The sequence below is a fragment of the Oncorhynchus nerka genome, unplaced genomic scaffold (assembly GCF_034236695.1).
Source record: "Oncorhynchus nerka isolate Pitt River unplaced genomic scaffold, Oner_Uvic_2.0 unplaced_scaffold_781, whole genome shotgun sequence".
NCBI lineage: Eukaryota > Metazoa > Chordata > Actinopteri > Salmoniformes > Salmonidae > Oncorhynchus > Oncorhynchus nerka.
This window is the reverse complement of record NW_027040448.1, coordinates 112,507-136,630: the sequence shown is the minus strand read 5'-3', so window position 1 is coordinate 136,630 and position 24,124 is coordinate 112,507. Positions and strand designations below refer to the sequence as shown.

Sequence of the window (24,124 nt, the reverse complement as noted above, 5' to 3'; positions counted from 1 at the left end):
TCCTCTGCTTCTTCCTCTTCCTCCACCTCCTCCTCCACCACCTCCGTCCTCATCCTCTCCATCCTCCACCTCCTCCTCCACATCCTCCTCCTCCATCTCCATCTCCACCTCCTCCTACACCTCTCCTCCTTCCTCCTCCTCCTCCACCTCCTCCTCCTACACCTCTCCTCTGCTTCTTTCTCCTCCTCCACCTCCTCCTCCACCACCTCCACCTCCCCTCAGTATATGTGGGATCCAGCACCTAGAGCGAGCAGGAAACAACCTGACTCTGTTTGACTCGCTCTACTTCTGCGTGGTCACCTTCTCTACTGTGGGCTTCGGTGATGTCACGCCCCAGATATGGCCTTCTCAGCTGCTAGTGGTCATCATGATCTGTGTGGCGCTCATCGTGCTTCCCATACAGGTGAGGGGAAAATCCCATTGCTGTTGTTGTTGTTGTTTTCATTTAGCTGGTGCTATTTTCCAGTATTTCTCCCTGATGTATTCCCCACACATACGGCTGAGGGGAGGATCCGACTGAACAATAATATTGTACATCAGATATTCCAATTATACAGAAGAGCATAGTGTCACTGTTTCAGTGAATCTGTCATTTCCTGCCCATAGTAGTATCCCTCTCCTCTCCCCATGTCCCATTACTGTCATTTCAGTTGTGATAATAGGAACCTTTTATGTGTGTGTGTGCGTGTGTGTGCGTGTGTGTGCGTGTGCGTGTGAGCGTGTGTGTGTGTGTGTGCGTGTGAGCGTGTGCGTGTGTGTGTGGTCTGAGCCACTGTACTGTTGTGCTCTGGGAGGCATGTTTGAGCAGGACAGGAAATGGCACACAGAGCCATGTAGCCCTCTCACTCCCTCTCCCTGTCTTTCATCCATAAATACCCCCAGACATTTACTGGCTGCCCAACACCTCCTCACCCCCTCTGAGTGTGTGGGTTTCAGCTGTGTCTGCTGTCAGGGAGAGGAGAACCTCCAGTCTCCCTCCCTGCCATCCAGCCTGTCGGATGCATGGGGATGCCACAGAGCACATTAACATGCAGTCAGCCTCCTGGTTCAAATATAAACAACTGTTTATCACTACTTACCTACTGTCTGTCTATCACTACCTCAACCCACCTACTGTCTGTCACTATCACTACCTCAACCTACCTGCGGTCTGTCTATCACTATCTCAACCCACCTACTGTCTGTCTATCACTACCTCAACCCACCTACTGTCTGTCACTATCACTACCTCAAACTACCTACTGTCTATATATCACTACCTCAACCTACCTGTGGTCTGTCTATCACTACCTCAACCCACCTACTATCTATCACTACCTCAACCCACCTACTGTCTGTCTATCACTACCTCAACCCACCTACTGTCTGTCTATCACTACCTCAAACTACCTACTGTCTGTCTATCACTACCTCAACCCACCTACTGTCTGTCACTATCACTACCTCAAACTACCTACTGTCTATATATCACTACCTCAACCTACCTGTGGTCTGTCTATCACTACCTCAACCCACCTACTATCTATCACTACCTCAACCTACCTGTGGTCTGTCTATCACTACCTCAACCCACCTACTGTCTGTCTATCACTACCTCAAACTACCTACTGTCTGTCTATCACTACCTCAAACTACCTACTGTCTGTCTATCACTACCTCAACCCACCTACTGTCTGTCACTATCACTACCTCAACCCACCTACTGTCTGTCACTATCACTACCTCAACCCACCTACTGTATGTCTATCACTACCTCAACCCACCTACTGTCTGTCACTATCACTACCTCAAACTACCTACTGTCTGTCTATCACTACCTCAACCCACCTACTGTCTGTCTATCACTATCTCAACCCACCTACTGTCTGTCACTATCACTACCTCAACCCACCTACTGTCTATCTATCACTACCTCAACCCACCTACTGTCTGTCACTATCACTACCTCAACCTACCTACTGTCTGTCTATCACTACCTCAACCCACCTACTGTCTGTCACTATCACTACCTCAACCTACCTGCGGTCTGTCTATCACTATCTCAACCCACCTACTGTCTGTCTATCACTACCTCAACCCACCTACTGTCTGTCTAGCACTACCTCAACCCACCTACTGTCTGTCTATCACTACCTCAAACTAACTACTGTCTATCTATCACTACGTCAACTCACCTACTGTCTATCTATCACTACCTCAACCCACCTACTGTCTGTCTATCACTACCTCAACCCACCTACTGTCTGTCTATCACTGCCTCAACCCACCTACTGTCTGTCTATCACTACCTCAAACCACCTACTATCTATCTATCAGTACCTCAACCCAGCTACTGTCTTTCACTATCACTACCTCAACCCACCTACTGTCTATCTATCACTACGTCAACCCACCTACTGTCTGTCTAACACTACCTCAACCCACCTACTGTCTGTCTATCACTACCTCAACCCACCTACTGTCTGTCTATCACTACCTCAACCCACCTACTGTCTGTCTATCACTACCTCAACCCACCTACTGTCTGTCTATCACTACCTCAACCCACCTACTGTCTCTCACTACCTCAAACCACCTACTGTCTGTCTATCACTACCTCAACCCACCTACTGTATGTCTATCACTACCTCAACCCACCTACTGTCTGTCTATCACTACCTCAACCCACCTACTGTATGTCTATCACTACCTCAACCCACCTACTGTCTGTCTATCACTACCTCAACCCACCTACTGTCTATCACTACCTCAAACCACCTACTGTCTGTCTATCACTGCCTCAACCCACCTACTGTATGTCTATCACTACCTCAACCCACCTACTGTCTGTCTATCACTACCTCAACCCACCTACTGTCTATCACTACCTCAACCCACCTACTGTCTGTCTATCACTGCCTCAACCCACCTACTGTCTGTCTGTCACTACCTCAACCCACCTACTGTCTGTCTATCACTACCTCAACCCACCTACTGTCTATCACTACCTCAACCCACCTACTGTCTGTCTATCACTACCTCAACCCACCTACTGTCTGTCTATCACTACCTCAACCCACCTACTGTCTCTCACTACCTCAAACCACCTACTGTCTGTCTATCACTACCTCAACCTACCTACTGTCTGTCTATCACTACCTCAACCCACCTACTGTCTGTCACTATCACTACCTCAACCTACCTGCGGTCTGTCCATCACTATCTCAACCCACCTACTGTCTGTCTATCACTACCTCAAACTACCTACTGTCTATCTATCACTACGTCAACCCACCTACTGTCTGTCTATCACTACCTCAACCCACCTACTGTCTGTCTATCACTACCTCAACCCACCTACTGTCTGTCTATCACTACCTCCACCCACCTACTGTCTGTCTATCACTACCTCAACCCACCTACTGTCTGTCTATCACTACCTCAACCCACCTACTGTCTGTCTATCACTACCTCAACCCACCTACTGTCTGTCTATCACTACCTCAACCCACCTACTGTCTATCACTACCTCAACCCACCTACTGTCTGTCTATCACTACCTCAACCCACCTACTGTCTGTCTATCACTACCTCAACCCACCTACTGTCTATCACTACCTCAAACCACCTACTGTCTGTCACTGTCACTGCCTCAACCCACCTACTGTCTGTCCTCACCACCTACTGTCTCAAAACCACCTACTGTCTGTCACTATCACTACCTCAACCCACCTACTGTCTGTCTATCACTACCTCAACCCACCTACTGTCTGTCTATCACTACCTCAACCCACCTACTGTCTGTCTATCACTACCTCAACTCACTACCTCACCTACTGTCTGTCTATCACTACCTCAACCCACCTACTGTCTGTCTATCACTACCTCAACCCACCTACTGTCTGTCTATCACTACCTCAACCCACCTACTGTCTATCTAACCCACCTCACTATCTATCACTACCTCAACCCACCTACTGTCTGTCTAACACTACCTCAACCCACCTACTGTCTGTCTATCACTACCTCCACCCACCTACTGTCTGTCTATCACTACCTCAACCCACCTACTGTCTGTCTATCACTACCTCAACCCACCTACTGTCTGTATATCACTACCTCAACCCACCTACTGTCTATCACTACCTCAAACCACCTACTGTCTGTCACTGTCACTGCCTCAACCCACCTACTGTCTCTCACTACCTCAAACCACCTACTGTCTGTCTATCACTACCTCAACCCACCTACTGTATGTCTATCACTACCTCAACGCACCTACTGTCTGTCTATCACTACCTCAACCCACCTACTGTATGTCTATCACTACCTCAACCAACCTACTGTCTGTCTATCACTACCTCAACCCATCTACTGTCTATCACTACTTCAAACCACCTACTGTCTGTCTATCACTACCTCAACCCACCTACTGTCTGTCACTATCACTACCTCAACCTACCTGCGGTCTGTCTATCACTATCTCAACCCACCTACTGTCTATCACTACCTCAACCCACCTACTGTCTGTCTATCACTACCTCAATCCACCTACTGTCTGTCTATCACTACCTCCACCCACCTACTGTCTGTCTATCACTACCTCAACCCACCTACTGTCTATCACTGCCTCAACTCACCTACTGTCTGTCTATCACTACCTCAACCCACCTACTGTCTGTCACTATCACTACGTCAACCCACCTACTGTCTGTCTATCACTACCTCAACCCACCTACTGTCTGTCTATCACTACCTCAACCCACCTACTGTCTGTCCATCACTACCTCAACCCACCTACTGTCTGTCTATCACTGCCTCAACCCACCTACTGTCTGTCTATCACTACCTCAACCCACCTACTGCCTATCACTACCTCAACCCACCTACTGTCTGTCACTATCACTACCTCCACCCACCTACTGTCTATCTATCACTATCTCAACCCACCTACTGTCTATCACTACCTCAAACCACCTACTGTCTGTCTATCACTACCTCAACCCACCTACTGTCTGTCTATCACTGCCTCAACCCACCTACTGTCTGTCTATCACTACCTCAACCCACCTACTGTCTGTCTATCACTACCTCAACCCACCTACTGTCTATCACTACCTCAACCCACCTACTGTCTGTCTATCACTACCTCAACCCACCTACTGTCTGTCTATCACTACCTCAACCCACCTACTGTCTCTCACTACCTCAAACCACCTACTGTCTGTCTATCACTACCTCAACCTACCTACTGTCTGTCTATCACTACCTCAACCCACCTACTGTCTGTCACTATCACTACCTCAACCTACCTGCGGTCTGTCTATCACTATCTCAACCCACCTACTGTCTGTCTATCACTACCTCAAACTACCTACTGTCTATCTATCACTACGTCAACCCACCTACTGTCTGTCTATCACTACCTCAACCCACCTACTGTCTGTCTATCACTACCTCAACCCACCTACTGTCTGTCTATCACTACCTCCACCCACCTACTGTCTGTCTATCACTACCTCAACCCACCTACTGTCTGTCTATCACTACCTCAACCCACCTACTGTCTGTCTATCACTACCTCAACCCACCTACTGTCTGTCTATCACTACCTCAACCCACCTACTGTCTATCACTACCTCAACCCACCTACTGTCTGTCTATCACTACCTCAACCCACCTACTGTCTGTCTATCACTACCTCAACCCACCTACTGTCTATCACTACCTCAAACCACCTACTGTCTGTCACTGTCACTGCCTCAACCCACCTACTGTCTCTCACTACCTCAAACCACCTACTGTCTATCACTGCCTCAACCCACCTACTGTCTGTCACTATCACTACCTCAACCCACCTACTGTCTGTCTATCACTACCTCAACCCACCTACTGTATGTCTATCACTACCTCAACGCACCTACTGTCTGTCTATCACTACCTCAACCCACCTACTGTATGTCTATCACTACCTCAACCCACCTACTGTCTGTCTATCACTACCTCAAACCACCTACTATCTATCTATCACTACCTCAACCCACCTACTATCTGTCTATCACTACCTCAACCCACCTACTGTCTATCTATCACTACGTCAACCCACCTACTGTCTGTCTAACACTACCTCAACCCACCTACTGTCTGTCTATCACTACCTCCACCCACCTACTGTCTGTCTATCACTACCTCAACCCACCTACTGTCTGTCTATCACTACCTCAACCCACCTACTGTCTGTCTATCACTACCTCAACCCACCTACTGTCTATCACTACCTCAAACCACCTACTGTCTGTCACTGTCACTGCCTCAACCCACCTACTGTCTCTCACTACCTCAAACCACCTACTGTCTGTCTATCACTACCTCAACCCACCTACTGTATGTCTATCACTACCTCAACGCACCTACTGTCTGTCTATCACTACCTCAACCCACCTACTGTATGTCTATCACTACCTCAACCCACCTACTGTCTGTCTATCACTACCTCAACCCATCTACTGTCTATCACTACCTCAAACCACCTACTGTCTGTCTATCACTACCTCAACCCACCTACTGTCTGTCACTATCACTACCTCAACCTACCTGCGGTCTGTCTATCACTATCTCAACCCACCTACTGTCTATCACTACCTCAACCCACCTACTGTCTGTCTATCACTACCTCAATCCACCTACTGTCTGTCTATCACTACCTCCACCCACCTACTGTCTGTCTATCACTACCTCAACCCACCTACTGTCTATCACTGCCTCAACCCACCTACTGTCTGTCTATCACTACCTCAACCCACCTACTGTCTGTCACTATCACTACGTCAACCCACCTACTGTCTGTCTATCACTACCTCAACCCACCTACTGTCTGTCTATCACTACCTCAACCCACCTACTGTCTGTCCATCACTACCTCAACCCACCTACTGTCTGTCTATCACTGCCTCAACCCACCTACTGTCTGTCTATCACTACCTCAACCCACCTACTGCCTATCACTACCTCAACCCACCTACTGTCTGTCACTATCACTACCTCCACCCACCTACTGTCTATCTATCACTATCTCAACCCACCTACTGTCTGTCACTATCACTACCTCCACCCACCTACTGTCTATCTATCACTGCCTCAACCCACCTACTGTCTATCTATCACTATCTCAACCCACCTACTGTCTGTCTATCACTACCTCAACCCACCTACTGTCTGTCTATCACTACCTCAACCCACCTACTGTCTGTCACTATCACTACCTCAACCTACCTACTGTCTGTCTATCACTACCTCAACCCACCTACTGTCTGTCACTATCACTACCTCAACCCACCTACTGTCTGTCTATCACTACCTCAAACTACCTACTGTCTATCTATCACCCACTCAACCCACCTACTGTCTGTCTAACACTACCTCAACCCACCTACTGTCTGTCTATCACTACCTCAACCCACCTACTGTCTGTCTATCACTACCTCAACCCACCTACTGTCTATCTATCACTATCTCAACCCACCTACTGTCTGTCTATCACTACCTCAACCCACCTACTGTCTGTCTTTCACTACCTCAACCTACCTACTGTCTGTCTATCTACCTCAACCCACCTACTGTCTATCACTGCCTCAACCCACCTACTGTCTGTCACTGTCACTACCTCAACCCACCTACTGTCTATCTATCACTATCTCAACCCACCTACTGTCTGTCTATCACTACCTCAACCCACCTACTGTCTGTCTATCACTACCTCCACCCACCTACTGTCTGTCTATCACTACCTCAACCCACCACCTATCACTATCCAACCCACCTACTGTCTGTCTATCACTACCTCAACCCACCTACTGTCTGTCTATCACTACCTCAACCCACCTACTGTCTGTCTATCACTACCTCAACCCACCTACTGTCTATCACTACCTCAAACCACCTACTGTCTGTCACTGTCACTGCCTCAACCCACCTACTGTCTCTCACTACCTCAAACCACCTACTGTCTATCACTGCCTCAACCCACCTACTGTCTGTCACTATCACTACCTCAACCCACCTACTGTCTGTCTATCACTACCTCAACCCACCTACTGTATGTCTATCACTAACTCAACGCACCTACTGTCTGTCTATCACTACCTCAACCCACCTACTGTCTGTCTATCACTACCTCAAACCACCTACTGTCTGTCTATCACTACCTCAACCCACCTACTGTCTATCACTACCTCAAACCACCTACTGTCTGTCACTGTCACTGCCTCAACCCACCTACTGTCTGTCACTACCTCAAACCACCTACTGTCTGTCTATCACTACCCAACCCACCTACTGTCTGTCTATCACTACCTCAACGCACCTACTGTCTGTCTATCACTACCTCAACCCACCTACTGTATGTCTATCACTACCTCAACCCACCTACTGTCTGTCTATCACTACCTCAACCCATCTACTGTCTATCACTACCTCAAACCACCTACTGTCTGTCTATCACTACCTCAACCCACCTACTGTCTGTCACTATCACTACCTCAACCTACCTGCGGTCTGTCTATCACTACCTCCACCCACCTACTGTCTGTCTATCACTACCTCAACCCACCTACTGTCTGTCTATCACTACCTCAACCCACCTACTGTCTGTCCATCACTACCTCAACCCACCTACTGTCTGTCTATCACTGCCTCAACCCACCTACTGTCTGTCCATCACTACCTCAACCCACCTACTGTCTGTCTATCACTGCCTCAACCCACCTACTGTCTGTCTATCACTACCTCAACCCACCTACTGCCTATCACTACCTCAACCCACCTACTGTCTGTCACTATCACTACCTCCACATACCTACTGTCTATCTATCACTATCTCAACCCACCTACTGTCTGTCACTATCACTACCTCCACCCACCTACTGTCTATCTATCACTGCCTCAACCCACCTACTGTCTATCTATCACTACCTCAACCCACCTACTGTCTGTCTATCACTACTTCAACCCACCTACTGTCTGTCACTATCACTACCTCAACCTACCTACTGTCTGTCTATCACTACCTCAACCCACCTACTGTCTGTCACTATCACTACCTCAACCCACCTACTGTCTGTCTATCACTACCTCAAACTACCTACTGTCTATCTATCACTACGTCAACCCACCTACTGTCTGTCTAACACTACCTCAACCCACCTACTGTCTGTCTATCACTACCTCAACCCACCTACTGTCTGTCTATCACTACCTCAACCCACCTACTGTCTATCTATCACTATCTCAACCCACCTACTGTCTGTCTATCACTACCTCAACCCACCTACTGTCTGTCTTTCACTACCTCAACCTACCTACTGTCTGTCTATCACTACCTCAACCCACCTACTGTCTATCACTACCTCAACCCACCTACTGTCTGTCTATCACTACCTCAACCCACCTACTGTCTGTCTATCACTACCTCCACCCACCTACTGTCTGTCTATCACTACCTCAACCCACCTACTGTCTATCACTGCCTCAACCCACCTATTGTCTGTCTATCACTACCTCAACCCACCTACTGTCTGTCTATCACTACCTCAACCCACCTACTGTCTGTCTATCACTACCTCAACCCACCTACTGTCTATCACTACCTCAAACCACCTACTGTCTGTCACTGTCACTGCCTCAACCCACCTACTGTCTCTCACTACCTCAAACCACCTACTGTCTATCACTACCTCAACCCACCTACTGTCTGTCTATCACTGCCTCAACCCACCTACTGTCTGTCTATCACTACCTCAACCCACCTACTGCCTATCACTACCTCAACCCACCTACTGTCTGTCACTATCACTACCTTCACCCACCTACTGTCTATCTATCACTATCTCAACCCACCTACTGTCTGTCACTATCACTACCTCCACCCACCTACTGTCTATCTATCACTGCCTCAACCCACCTACTGTCTATATATCACTACCTCAACCCACCTACTGTCTGTCTATCACTACCTCAACCCACCTACTGTCTGTCACTATCACTACCTCAACCTACCTACTGTCTGTCTATCACTACCTCAACCCACCTACTGTCTGTCACTATCACTACCTCAACCCACCTACTGTCTGTCTATCACTACCTCAAACTACCTACTGTCTATCTATCACTACGTCAACCCACCTACTGTCTGTCTAACACTACCTCAACCCACCTACTGTCTGTCTATCACTACCTCAACCCACCTACCTACTGTCTGTCTATCACTACCTCAACCCACCTACTGTCTGTCTCTCTATCACTATCTCAACCCACCTACTGTCTGTCCACCTGCTGTCTGTCTATCACTACCTCAACCCACCTACTGTCTATCTATCACTATCTCAACCCACCTACTGTCTGTCTTTCACTACCTCAACCTACCTACTCTCTGTCTATCACTACCTCAACCCACCTACTGTCTATCACTACCTCCCAACACTACCTCCACCTACTGTCTGTCTATCACTACCTCAACCTACTGTCTGTCTTTCACTACCTCACCTACTGTCTGTCACTACCTCAACCCACCTACTGTCTGTCTATCACTACCTCAACCCACCTGTCTGTCTATCACTACCTCAACCCACCTACTGTCTATCACTGCCTCAACCCACCTACTGTCTGTCACTATCACTACCTCAACCCACCTACTGTCTGTCTATCACCTCAAACCACCTACTGTCTGTCATCACTGCCTCAACCCACCTACTGTCTGTCTATCACTACCTCAACCACCTACTGTCTATCACTACCTCAACCCACCTACTGTCTGTCACTATCACTACCTCAACCCACCTACTGTCTGTCTATCACTACCTCAACCCACCTACTGTATGTCTATCACTACCTCAACCCACCTACTGTCTGTCTATCACTACCTCAACCCACCTACTGTCTATCTATCACTACCTCAACCCACCTACTGTCTATCTATCACTACCTCAACCCACCTACTGTCTGTCTATCACTACCTCAACCTACTGTACACTATCCACCTACTGTCTGTCTATCACTACCTCAACCCACCTACTGTCTGTCTATCACTACCTCAACCCACCTACTGTCTATCTATCACTACCTCAACCCACCTACTGTCTATCTATCACTACCTCAACCCACCTACTGTCTATCACTACCTCAACCCACCTACTGTCTGTCTATCACTACCTCAACCCACCTACTGTCTGTCTATCACTACCTCAACCCACCTACTGTCTGTCTATCACTACCTCAAACCACCTACTGTCTGTCTATCACTGCCTCAACCCACCTACTGTCTGTCTATCACTACCTCAACCCACCTACTGTCTGTCTGTCACTACCTCAACCCACCTACCTGTCAACCCAACCTACTGTCTATCTATCACTACCTCCTCAACCCACCTACTGTCTATCACTACCTCAACCCACCTACTGTCTATCACTCAAACCACCTACTGTCTGTCTACTGCCTCAACCCACCTACTGTCTGTCTATCACTACCTCAACCCTACTGTCTGTCACCTACTGTCTGTCTATCACTACCTCAACCCACCTACTGTCTATCTATCACTACTGTCTGTCTATCACTACCTCAACCCACCTACTGTCTGTCTATCATCACTACCTCAACCACCTACTGTCTGTCTATCACTGCCTCAACCCACCTACTGTCTGTCACTATCACTACCTCAACCTCACCTGTGTCTGTCTATCACTACCAACCCACCTACTGTCTGTCTATCACTACCTCAACCCACCTACTGTCTGTCTATCACTACTACCTCAACCCTCCCACCTACTGTCTGTCTATCACTACCTCAACCCACCTACTGTCTATCTATTACTACCTCAACCCACCTACTGTCTGTCTATCACTACCTCAACCCACCTACTGTCTGTCACTATCACTACCTCAACCCACCTACTGTCTATCTATCACTACCTCAACCCACCTACTGTCTGTCTATCACTACCTCAACCCACCTACTGTCTGTCTATCACTACCTCAAACCACCTACTGTCTATCTATCACTACCTCAACCCACCTACTGTCTGTCTATCACTACCTCAACCCACCTACTGTCTATCTATCACTACCTCAACCCACCTACTGTCTGTCTATCACTACCTCAACCCACCTACTGTCTGTCTATCACTACCTCCACCCACCTACTGTCTGTCTATCACTACCTCAAACCACCTACTGTCTATCTATCACTACCTCAACCCACCTACTGTCTATCTATCAGTACCTCAACCCACCTACTATCTATCTATCACTACCTCAACCCACCTACTATCTTTCACTATCACTACCTCAACCCACCTACTGTCTATCTATCACTACCTCAACCCACCTACTGTCTGTCTATCACTACCTCAACACACCTACTGTTTTTCACTACCTCAACCCACCTACTGTCTATCTATCACTACCTCAACCCACCTACTGTCTATCTATCACTGCCTCAATCCACCTACTGTCTGTCACTATCACTACCTCAACCCACCTACTATCTATCTATCACTACCTCAACCCTCCTACTGTCTTTCACTATCACTACCTCAACCCACCTACTGTCTATCTATCACTACCTCAACCCACCTACTGTCTGTCTATCACTACCTCAACACACCTACTGTTTTTCACTACCTCAACCCACCTACTGTCTATCTATCACTGCCTCAATCCACCTACTGTCTGTCCATCACTACCTCAATCCACCTACTCTCTGTCACTATCACTACCTCAACCCACCTACTGTCTTTCACTACCTCAACCCACCTACTGTATATCTATCACTACCTCAACCCACCTACTGTCTATCTATCACTACCTCAACCCACCTACTATATATCTATCTATCACTACCTCAACCCACCTACTATCTATCTATCACTACCTCAACCCAGCTACTATATATCTATCTATCACTACCTCAACCCACCTACTATCTATCTATCACTACCTCAACCCAGCTACTGTCTTTCACTACCTCAACCCAGCTACTGTCTGTCCATCACTAATTACACTAATATAAATCTTGCCATCTGTAGTTTGAGCAGCTGGCCTTCCTGTGGATGGAGCGCCAGAAGTCTGGCGGGAACTACAGCCGATACCGGGCCCAGACGGAGAAGCACGTGGTGCTGTGTGTCAGCTGCCTCAAGATAGACCTCCTCATGGACTTCCTCAACGAGTTCTTCGCTCACCCCAGACTGCAGGTCTCTCCATAAAACCTTAACTAGGGCAGGGATGGGCAACTTTGATGGGGGTGGGGGCCACAAAAAAATCTGATCTGAGGGGCCTCAGTGACTCGCTGGTCTGCGTACCCACATCTATATCCACACATGCAGTCATGCAGTCAGAGCCGACCCTAGCCTTATGTGAGCCGTAAGGAAAATGTTGGTTCCCCCTTTAGCTACCCTTCCCCCTTGACAACAGAGAAAAAATGCAACATTTTAGAGTTAATTTCCTGCAATTCTACACATTTTTCCATTAGGAAGATGAGATACGGTGTCACTAACGTGTGTGTGCGTGTATTCATGTGTGTGTGCGTGTGTGTACATCTCTGTAATCCTCTCCAGGAGCTGAAGCAGCTGAGGTTAAAACAGGGGATTCAATCAGCATTAGCATAGATCAAACAACATGTTTTATTTTCAGGAGCAGCTGGGTGAGGGAATATTTGTGTGAGACCCTCTCTGCCCTCCCATTAACCCCAGTGTGTGTGTGTGTGTCCATCTATAGGACTACTACGTGGTGATCCTGTGCCCAGCAGAGATGGATGTACAGGTACGGAGGGTCCTCCACGTGCCCCTGTGGGCACAGAGGGTCATCTACCTGCAGGGCTCCGCCCTCAAGGACCAAGACCTCATGAGGGCCAAGTGAGTCCCCTGCATCGGGTCCCCACTCAGGCACCCCAAATCACAGCCATGCTACTGGGGCCCCAAATCAAAGCTATGTTACAGTGAAAGGGAAAGGAAGGGGGATACCTAGTCAGTTGTATAACTGAATGCATTCAACTGAAATGTGTCTTCTGCATTTAACCCAACCCCTCTGAATCAGAGAGGTGCGGGGGGTTTCCATAATCAACATCCACGTCTTTGGAGGCCAGGTAACAGGTTAACTGCCTTGCTCAGGGGGCAGAACGACTGATTTTTACCTCGTCAGCTCGGGGATTCGATCCAGCAACCTTCAGTTACTGGCCCAAAGCTCTAACCACTAGGCTACCTGCCGCCCCTCCAGGGACCCCAAAACAAGACATGCTTACAGGGGCATATCTCATAGGCAATGTTAGACAGTTATCAGGGCAGATAGCAGTTACAGTACACTGGCTCTGTTAAATAAAATGATTGTATTTTCTCCTTGTCTCTTCTGCTGCCCGGGTAGTAACTGTCTGTGAAGTCGTGTGTGTTAGAAGAACAAATGTATTGTTCTATTGTCCTGTTCCTCCTTTGTTCTCTCTCAAAAACATAACAACAACAACATCCACCCCCTCTCTCTCTCCTCTCATCCTTTCATCTCCTGTTCCTCTCCTCCTCCTCCTGCCTCTATCTGACCTGTGTCCTGTCTTGGCCTGACCCCTCCTGCTGCTCTACTAACTGGCTGTAGGATGGACGATGCTGAGGCCTGTTTTATCCTCAGTAACCGATTCGAGGTGGACCGCTTCGCTGCTGTACGTTCCTCAATCTCCTTTTAATACTTTTAATCTCCATAAGGCCACCCTCCTTCTTTTCCTGTCCTCCGCTCTTCTTTCCCTCCTTCACAGCTTTCTCTCTCTACCTCTACTATATTTTTATCAAAATGTAAATGATCAACCTAAGAACTATTTCACAACTATTATTTATCTTCTTATTTTACCCTGGCTCCTATTTTCCTCTCTCCGTTGCCGTTCTTAACAGACTATTTCACACCTGTAACATAATTACGGGAATTTTCCTTTCTGGTGTGGCTATAGCCTGTTAGTTCTGTTGAAAGCTCCGTGCCCTAGTTGAAGAGGCTTACCAGGGGGATTGTACATAGAGGAGATACATTCTGTGACTGTGGTGGAGCTACTGGTGCTGCTAATGATTTGAGTCTCTCTCTCTCTCTCTCTCTCTCTCTCTCTCTCTCTCTCTCTCTCTCTCACTCTCTCTCTCTCTCTCTCTCTCTCTCTCTCTCTCTACCTTTCTCTCTCTCTCTCTCTCTCTCTCTCTCTCTCTCTCTCTCTCTCTCTCTCTCTCTCTCTCTCTACCAGGATCACCAGACCATTCTAAGAGCCTGGGCGGTGAAAGACTTTGCCCCAAACTGCCCCCTGTATGTCCAGATCCTCAAACCTGAGAACAAGTTCCACGTCAAGTTTGCAGGTCAGAGCATTGAGTGTGGGATTTGTTGGGATGGCTGAGCGTGTGCGTGCATAGTGTGGGGATGTGTGCGTCAGTACGACTATGTGTGTACAGTTGTGTGCCTATGGCTCTTTTTATGCATAACGGGGCCAATGTGTGACATTGGGATAAATATTTTCAAATGGTTTAAAAAAAAGAATAATGTAGTTCCACATTTGTACTTAGAGGAATAAGAGGTAATATATGCAACATGGCCCATAACTCCACCTATTCAACAACATAGACCTAGGACTATACCTCCTTTAAGCAGGATTCATACACACATTTGCAAGTCAAATTCAAGGGCTTTCAGGGACTTTTTCAAGTACTTAATTGTAATTTTAATGGACCTCAATGTTATACGATTGTATATGTTATATAATTGTACTTATAGGGCCTAATATAGGACCCTCTTTCCCCCAAAAAAGCTATCAAAAAGTGTCAATAAAGTAGACCATTACCACTAAAAATAATGCATTTTTTAGGCCTTGCAAATGCATTGGTATTCAAATGATTATTACATTCTAAAATATGTGAGAATAATGTGGACATTGCCTGACTAAATAAACTGGATGCATGGCGACTTTTCTGTAGCCTATGTGGCCGACGCAGGCACACATAATAAAGCCATGAATAGCTGTAGCATTACAATCTCACCACCTCTTTTTTTATACTGACCAAGTAACAAATACCCAGGTTCCTTTTTTAATGGAAGGATTTGTATGTATGGTCAAGTTGAAGAGAACAACAGATGTTGTCGTCATCATAATAACATGGTTTTACAGCAACAGAGTAGTGCAGTGCAACACCCTTTCATTGAAGTGGCGGGAAACCAACCAAAGTGACCACATCTCTCACTAAACTGAAATCACAGATAATGAATTATGAGGGAGCAGGAGAACTTATAACTTATCATTTATTTGACCTTTATTTAACCAGGCAAGTCAGTTAAGAACAAATTCTTATTTTCAATGACGGCCTGGGAACAGCGGGTTAACTGCCTGTTCAGGGGCAGAACGACAGATTTGTACCTTGTCAGCTCGGGGGTTTGAACTTGCAACCTTCCAGTTACTAGTCCAACGCTCTAACCACTAGGCTACCCTGCCACCCCAACTCACACCCTGACCAAACTAACACAAAGACATAAAAAAAAGAACTAAGGTCAGAACGGTGACACCTCTACTGTGCTGCTTCTCCAGTCACGTCCTGGAGGTCTGAGGAGAGCTCTGTGGCGAGGTGATTTCTGATTGGTGCTGTAGGGCAGAATGCTGAATGATATGGTATTGGCTAGCCAAAATGACCTTGTCCAAGGCAAATGCGGATGTTTGAGGGGTACTTGAAATGTCTCATTTGCATATCTTTGATGTGATTGGGGAAGGACTGCAGTACTGTGGGAACTAAATCAAACATTTTTTGTGCAAGGTTTTGATTCCTTTCATCGTGTTTCTTCGTACATTTTCTTTTCAGATAAATAAATTCAGTTGTGAAAAGAAATGTTGAATGTCTTCCAGTCTGGCTCTTTTAGTATTAAGTGGAGGAATGTGTCATAGATAGAAAACCTACTAGTGCTTCTGCAGTTAGCTTGCATATGGGATAGTAGCTACATTGAATAGAGCTGAAATGCTAAATCACAATGAAGACAACTGAGAGGAATGGTTTCGCAACATTTCAATTTATCCCCAAAATAAATAAATTAATGCATTTGAGTCAATTTAACAGACACAGCCAATCTCTTCATATCAACACAATAAAGCCACTACTTAATACAGTGTTCTTCCTGTCAGTGGTCAAGTAACCAGAGTGGAGGAAACTGGAGGAACCAATTGGTGCAGCAATGGGCTTTTAGTGGCGTGGACAGGCACGTTGTAACAGGGTGCTGAATTCCCTCGTTAAGTGCCAGTGTGGGTGGCACTAATGAGACGCAGTGGAGACTTGATTTGATCCCCACAAATAGCTTAACAACTGACTAATGTCTATTATATTAGATCATATACACTGAGTGTACAAAACATTAGGAACACCTTCCTAATATTGAGTCTTTTGAACTCAGAACAGCCTCAATTCATTGGGGCATGGACTCAGTCCATGGTGATGCTGGCCCATGTTGACTCCAATGCTTACCACAGTTGTGTCAAGTTGGCTGGATGTCCTTTGCATGGTGGACCATTCTTGATACACATGGGAAACTGTGAAAAAAAGTGTGAAAAAAATCCAGCAGTATTGCAGTTTTTGACTCAAACCGGTGTGCATGGCACCTACTACCATACCCCGTTCAAAGGCACTTAAACCTTTTGTCTTGCCCATTCACCCTCTGAATGGCCCACATACACAATACATGTCTCAAGGCTTAAAAATCCTTATTTAACCTGTCTCCTTCCCTTCATCGACACTGATTGAAGTGGATTTAACAAGTGACATCAATAAGGGATCGTAGCTTTCACCTGGATTCTCCTGGTCAGTCGATGTCATGGAAAGAGCAGGTGTTCCTAATGTTTTTTTACACTCAGTGTATGTTGGGATGGCTCTATGCAGAGAGGCAGAGAGAGGAGACTGCCACTCAAGTTCTCTCTCTGTGTGGGAAGGATCAGAGTGGGTTTATACAAATCAGAATTGGCTTGTGGGTTGACTGGGTTGCATGGTGTTGATTTTCCCTGACCAAATGCTGAACAACAATGACCTGGTGTGTTTCTGGTGGGCTGAGCTATATTAGCCTGGTCAATAGCCTGGTCACTTACACATACCATCACACAATAACTGCATGCTGATTTAATTAGGGTTGCTGTTTGGGCAGACCTGCAGTAATTACTATCTGCTGCCAGCGTGGGAGTTCACCTCGCACAGAGACACACACATACACATTTAGCACACACAGAGACACACACACGTCCTTCACACACACACACCTCTCACACACACACTGACCAACTCTCCATACCAAATGTATTTAAGATTGTCTGTGCTTAAACTGGAACATAGTGGATGCCATAACCAAATTTATTTAAGATTGTCTTATCCAGAGCGACTTACAACTGGAAAGACATCCAGTGGAACAGCACAGTGCATCTAAATCTTTTATGCTTTATATCATGACATGACTCCAGAGCTTTGGCTCTGCGCTTCACAGCACTGTATGGGTTTTGACAGACAGCTGTTCTGAACTTGAGCATCTGTAAATTACAATGAATCTATGTATTTTGAAAGATGAGACGTTGAGGATTGTAATAATTACCACTTTGACGTCATCGAAGCCAAATGTCCAAATGTGCACTTCACAAAAAACTCATGTCATATACAGTGTCGATGTTTCTGATCACTATGTTTGATGTACAGTTACAATATGAGATGGTGTTCTACCCTGGGTTGCCCTGAACAGAATGAACCTGTTTGTTGTATTATGATGAACATTCTCCGCATCTGAATAAACTCGTGACTCCGTTCTTTGCACACCGTACGACCTGCTTTTCTAATAGCATTGTGAAAGCCTCACACCGTAAGATTGTATTTGATCATTTAGCTGGTCATGTTGGCAATAGAACAAGCTTTCAAATCATGCCCACCTGACCCAGATTGTGATTTATAATGGGTGAACAACAACAGTAGTTGTGTAAAGGCAGGGATGCAGAGCTGTGTTCCAACGTGCTCTATTTCCTCAACGAGACTGCTAGGAGAACGACACTGCTAGGAGAACGACACTGCTAGGAGAACGACACTGCTAGGAGAACTAAAGTAAAACACCTTATAGTTGAAGACTCTTTGAGTGCATTGAAATGGCTTGGGAACTGTGCCCACACTGGAGGGGTGTGTGGCCACTTGAAGACACCAGCTGGTCCTCTCACTCAAACCCTTGTCATATTTTTGTGTTATGTTGCACCTACCCCACATTTTCCAGAAATATTCTTATCATGTTACTGAATGTATCCAGAGTTTATTATTCATTATTGACAAAGGCTGTGAAAAGTATAGTTAACGTAAAATGCACATAAAATCAACAGTGTAAAGTTTGGATTTATTCAGTCTTGTGTCAGGTGAACTAAACTCAGCAAATGTCCCTTTTTCAGGACCCTGCCTTTCAAAGATAATTTGTAAATATCCAAATAACTTCACAGATCTTCATTGTAAAGGGTTTACACACTGTTTCCCATGCTTGTTCAATGAACCATAAACAATGAATGAACATGCACCTGTGGAACAGTCGTTAAGACACTAACAGCTTACAGACGGTAGGCAATTAAGGTCACAGTTATGAAAACTTAGGACACTAAAGAGGCATTTCTACTGACTCTGAAAAACACCAAAGGAAAGATGCCCAGGGTCCCTGCTCATCTGCGTGAATGTGCCTTAGGCATGCTGCAAGGAGGCATGAGGACTGCAGATGTGGCCAGGGAAATAAATTGCAATGTCCGTACTGTGAGACGCCTAAGACAGCGCTACAGGGGGACAGGATGGACAGCTGATCGTCCTCGCAGTGGCAGACCACGTGTAACAACACCTGCACAGGATTTGTACATCCGAACATCAAACCTGCGGGACAGGTACAGGATGGCAACAACAACTGCCCGAGTTACACCAGGAACGCACAACACCTCCATCAGTGCTCAAACTGTCCACAATAGGCTTAGAGAGGATGGACTGAGGGCTTGTAGGCCTGTTGTAAGGCAGGTCCTCACCAGACATCACCGGCAACAACGTCGCCTATGGGCACAAACCCACCATCGCTGGACCAGACAGGGCTGGCAAGAAATGCTCTATACTGACGAGTCGCGGTTTGTCTCACCAGGGGTGATGGTCAGATTCGCGTTTATCGTCAAAGGAATGAGCGTTACACCGAGGCCTGTACTCTGGAGCGGGATCGATTTGGAGGTGGAGGGCCTGTCATGGTCTGGGGCAGTTTGTCACAGCATCATCGGACTGAGGTTGTTGTCATTGCAGGCAATCTCAACGCTGTGCATTACAGGGAAGACATCCTCCTCCCTCATGTGGTACCCCTCCTGCAGGCTCATGCTGACATGACCTTCCAGCATGACAATGCCACCAGCCATACTGTTCGTTCTGTGAGTGATGTCAGTGTTCTGCCATGGCCAGCAATGAGCCCGGATCTCAATCCCATTGAACACGTCTGGGACCTGTTGGATCGGAGGGTGAGGGCTAGGGCCATTCCCCCCAGAAATGTCCGGGAACATACAGGTGCCTTGGTGGAAGAGTGGGGTAACATCTCACAGCAAGAACTGGCAAATCTGATGCAGTCCATGAGGAGGAGATGCACTGCAGTTCTTAATGCAGCTGTTGGCCACACCATATTCTTATTTTCAGTGGGTTAACTGCCTTGTTAAGGGGCAGAACGACAGATCTGACTGTTACTTTTGATTTTGACCCCGCCTTTGTTCAGGAACACATTATTCAATTTCTGTTAGTCACATGTCTGTGGAACTTGTTCAGTTTATGTCTCAGTTGTTGAATCTTGTTATGTTCATACAAATATTTACATGTTAAGTTTGCTGAAAATAAACACAGTTGACTGTGAGAGGATGTTTCTTTTTTTGCTGAGTTTATCATGTCCTCACTTTTAGTCTAATAATTTCCCCATAATCTCCAAACTGTTCCGTTTTCATTTCTGTCATGGTATGCATATGCTTTCCATATTTTATTCTGTAAGAAACATTTCAATTTAGCCCTATCCATATAGGTCAATTCCCACGAGTTTAAGGGATTTCAATAATGATGATGGAAATAATAATAATAATATATTGTATTTATATAGTGATTTTCAAGGACCCAAAGTCACTTTACATAAATTAAAACAAGAATAAAAAATCTAAACCAATACCATACTAACCAGAAGTAGGTCTCAAGGTAGTGGTAGGCCATGGTGAAGAGGTGGGTGGAACTGAAAGATGGTGAAGACTCCGTCAGGGATGGTTGTGGAGTTCCAGAGCCTCAGCACAACCCTGGAGAAGGCCCTGTCGCAGAAGCTCTGGAGCTTGGGAAGACGAGGTGACCTGTTGTGATCAGTTCCAGGCATAAGTGACATAAACTCAGTCGGGGTCTCAATTTACTATTCTGAGTAAGCTAACCATTTTTAGAGTGGTAGTTAGTCTAGCCAGATATCTAAACTTGTTGTAGTCGTGGTCAAATACCGACTGGGCACACAGGGCACGTGCCCAGAGGCCCTGACCTCCAGTGGCCCCCATTGATTTTGTTAGTTAATCTCACTCAGATATCATATATAATTTAACATATTAACTTAAGTCATTACAAAATGTGTAAAATTGCAGGAAAATAGCTTTAAAACTGCAAAAATGTCTCTCCAACCCACGACAAAAATGGTAGAATTGCAGTAAATTTGCTGTAAAACTGCAAAACAAATTATCTCTGCCCCATGGTAACATTTGTGGAATTGCATAAAATGTTCTATAAAATTGCAAAGTTTTACTTTAAAACATACATTTCTCTCCACCATTAAGAGAGGGGCCACCAAAATGTTTTGTTGTGAGGTGGGGGGCCCAAAAGGCTTGATCTGAGTCATTTTTTTCTGTTCTCTGCTGTAGCAGCATTGATAGGAACATAAGGCTAGGAGGGTACTGATGATTTGATCCCAAAACATTAAGCTGTGATGATTCATTACACAGAATACTACAGTACTTCATATAACATTCTGTAGAAAACTGTATTATACTGTAGAATACTATACTACACACTGTAGTATACCTCAATCATGTATAGTACTTACTATAGAATGTTGTAGTATACTGTAGAATACTATAGTAAATAGTAGAGTATACTACAGACCACAAAAACACTACAGTAATTACTATAATATAAACCAACGTTTTTTTCTTACTACAGTATTTATACTATAGTAAACTAAATATTACAGTATACTACAGTCATATCTGCAAAACTATAGTAAATACTAGAGTATTCACTGTAGTATTTACTATAGTGAATACCACAGTGAAGTCTGCAAAAACACTACAGTGAATACAATTTGTTTTTCATTTGGGTACATATTATGATCCAAACATTCTTTCTATCCCACTATGCCTGTAATTTATACAAATATTATCATCATCAACAACATTTTCCTCTCTGTTGGTGAGTCTAATGGAAGTAAAGCTGCTAGACAGAAAGGACCCGTGTCTCATTGCTTTTATGTGTTTACTAGCTACTAACCGTCTCCTGAGGCACGAGAGGCGAGGCTGGACAATTCTAGCTACCAACGTTTCTGTCGACAATCAATATGCAAAGCACATCTGGGCATCTAAGGCCAAGATCTCATTTGTACCAAACACTGTACCCCTAATAATGTTTGTCCACTGATTACAGCATATGATGTAATCAAGAATTACACAGCAGGGAAAATGACTGCTCCCTGAGCCTCATTTTATTGGTCATAACTCTACATTGTTTTTTTTGTCACAAAGAGATGAGAGAGAAGGTAGCAGAAAAACAAGAGAAACAGACAAGGCAGGAGCAGTGAAGGTGGAGTGATGGGTGTTATCTATGTTTGTTCAGGCTGGTTCCGTTTTCTTCCTCCTTCCCAGGCCTTTGCTAAGTGTGTGAGAGTGTGAAATGTCCTTTAATTAGACACTGCACTGCAGGGGTGTTGCCAGGTCCCCTTAACCCCAAAATAAGATATAGAGCAAAGAAATACAAAAACAACCCAGAATATAAACTGATGGGGTAAAAACAACCCAGAATATAAACTGATGGGGTAAAAACAACCCAGAATATAAACTGATGGGGTAAAAACAACCCAGAATATAAACTGAAGTGGTAAAAACAACCCAGAATATAAACTGAAGTGGTAAAAACAACCCAGAATATAAACTGAAGTGGTAAAAACAACCCAGAATATAAACTGATGGGGTAAAAACAACCCAGAATATAAACTGAAGGGGTAAAAACAACCCAGAATATAAACTGAAGTGGTAAAAACAACCCAGAATATAAACTGAAGTGGTAAAAACAACCCAGAATATAAACTGATGGGGTAAAAACAACCCAGAATATAAACTGATGGGGTAAAAACAACCCAGAATATAAACTGATGGGGTAAAAACAACCCAGAATATAAACTGAAGTGGTAAAAACAACCCAGAATATAAACTGATGGGGTAAAAACAAGAATATAAACTGATGGGGGTAAAAACCAGAATATAAACTGAAGTGGGGTAAAAACAACCCAGAATATAAACTGAAGTGGTAAAAACAACCCAGAATATAAACTGAAGTGGTAAAAACAACCCAGAATATAAACTGAAGTGGTAAAAACAACTGATGGGGTAAAAACCAGAATATAAACTGATGGGGTAAAAACAACCCAGAATATAAACTGATGGGGTAAAAACAACCCAGAATATAAACTGATGGGGTAAAAAACAACCCAGAATATAAACTGATGGGGTAAAAACCCAGAATAAACTAAAAAACTGAAGTGGTAAAAACAACCCAGAATATAAAACTGAAGTGGTAAAAACAACCCAGAATATAAACTGATGAATATAAACTGGGTAAAACAACCCAGAATATAAACTGAAGGGGTAAAAACAACCCAGAATATAAACTGAAGTGGTAAAAACAACCCAGAATATAAACTGAAGTGGTAAAAACAACCCAGAATATAAACTGATGGGGTAAAAACAACCCAGAATATAAACTGATGGGGTAAAAACAACCCAGAATATAAACTGAAGTGGTAAAAACAACCCAGAATATAAACTGATGGGGTAAAAACAACCCAGAATGTAAACTGATGGGGTAAAAA

General features: G+C 45.2%; 1 protein-coding gene across 1 annotated transcript in view; it reads left to right on the top strand.

The window, feature by feature from the left end:
• Nucleotides 1–24,124, top strand: part of LOC115127461 (potassium channel subfamily T member 1-like) — an 83,281-nt gene that overhangs the window by 24,645 nt on the left and 34,512 nt on the right. The window contains exons 10-14 of the mRNA XM_065016891.1: nucleotides 223–403; nucleotides 13,057–13,221; nucleotides 13,745–13,881; nucleotides 14,609–14,672; nucleotides 15,234–15,342. Of these exons, the coding sequence (XP_064872963.1) occupies nucleotides 223–403; nucleotides 13,057–13,221; nucleotides 13,745–13,881; nucleotides 14,609–14,672; nucleotides 15,234–15,342 (656 nt within the window). The remainder of the gene's footprint in view (nucleotides 1–222; nucleotides 404–13,056; nucleotides 13,222–13,744; nucleotides 13,882–14,608; nucleotides 14,673–15,233; nucleotides 15,343–24,124) is intronic.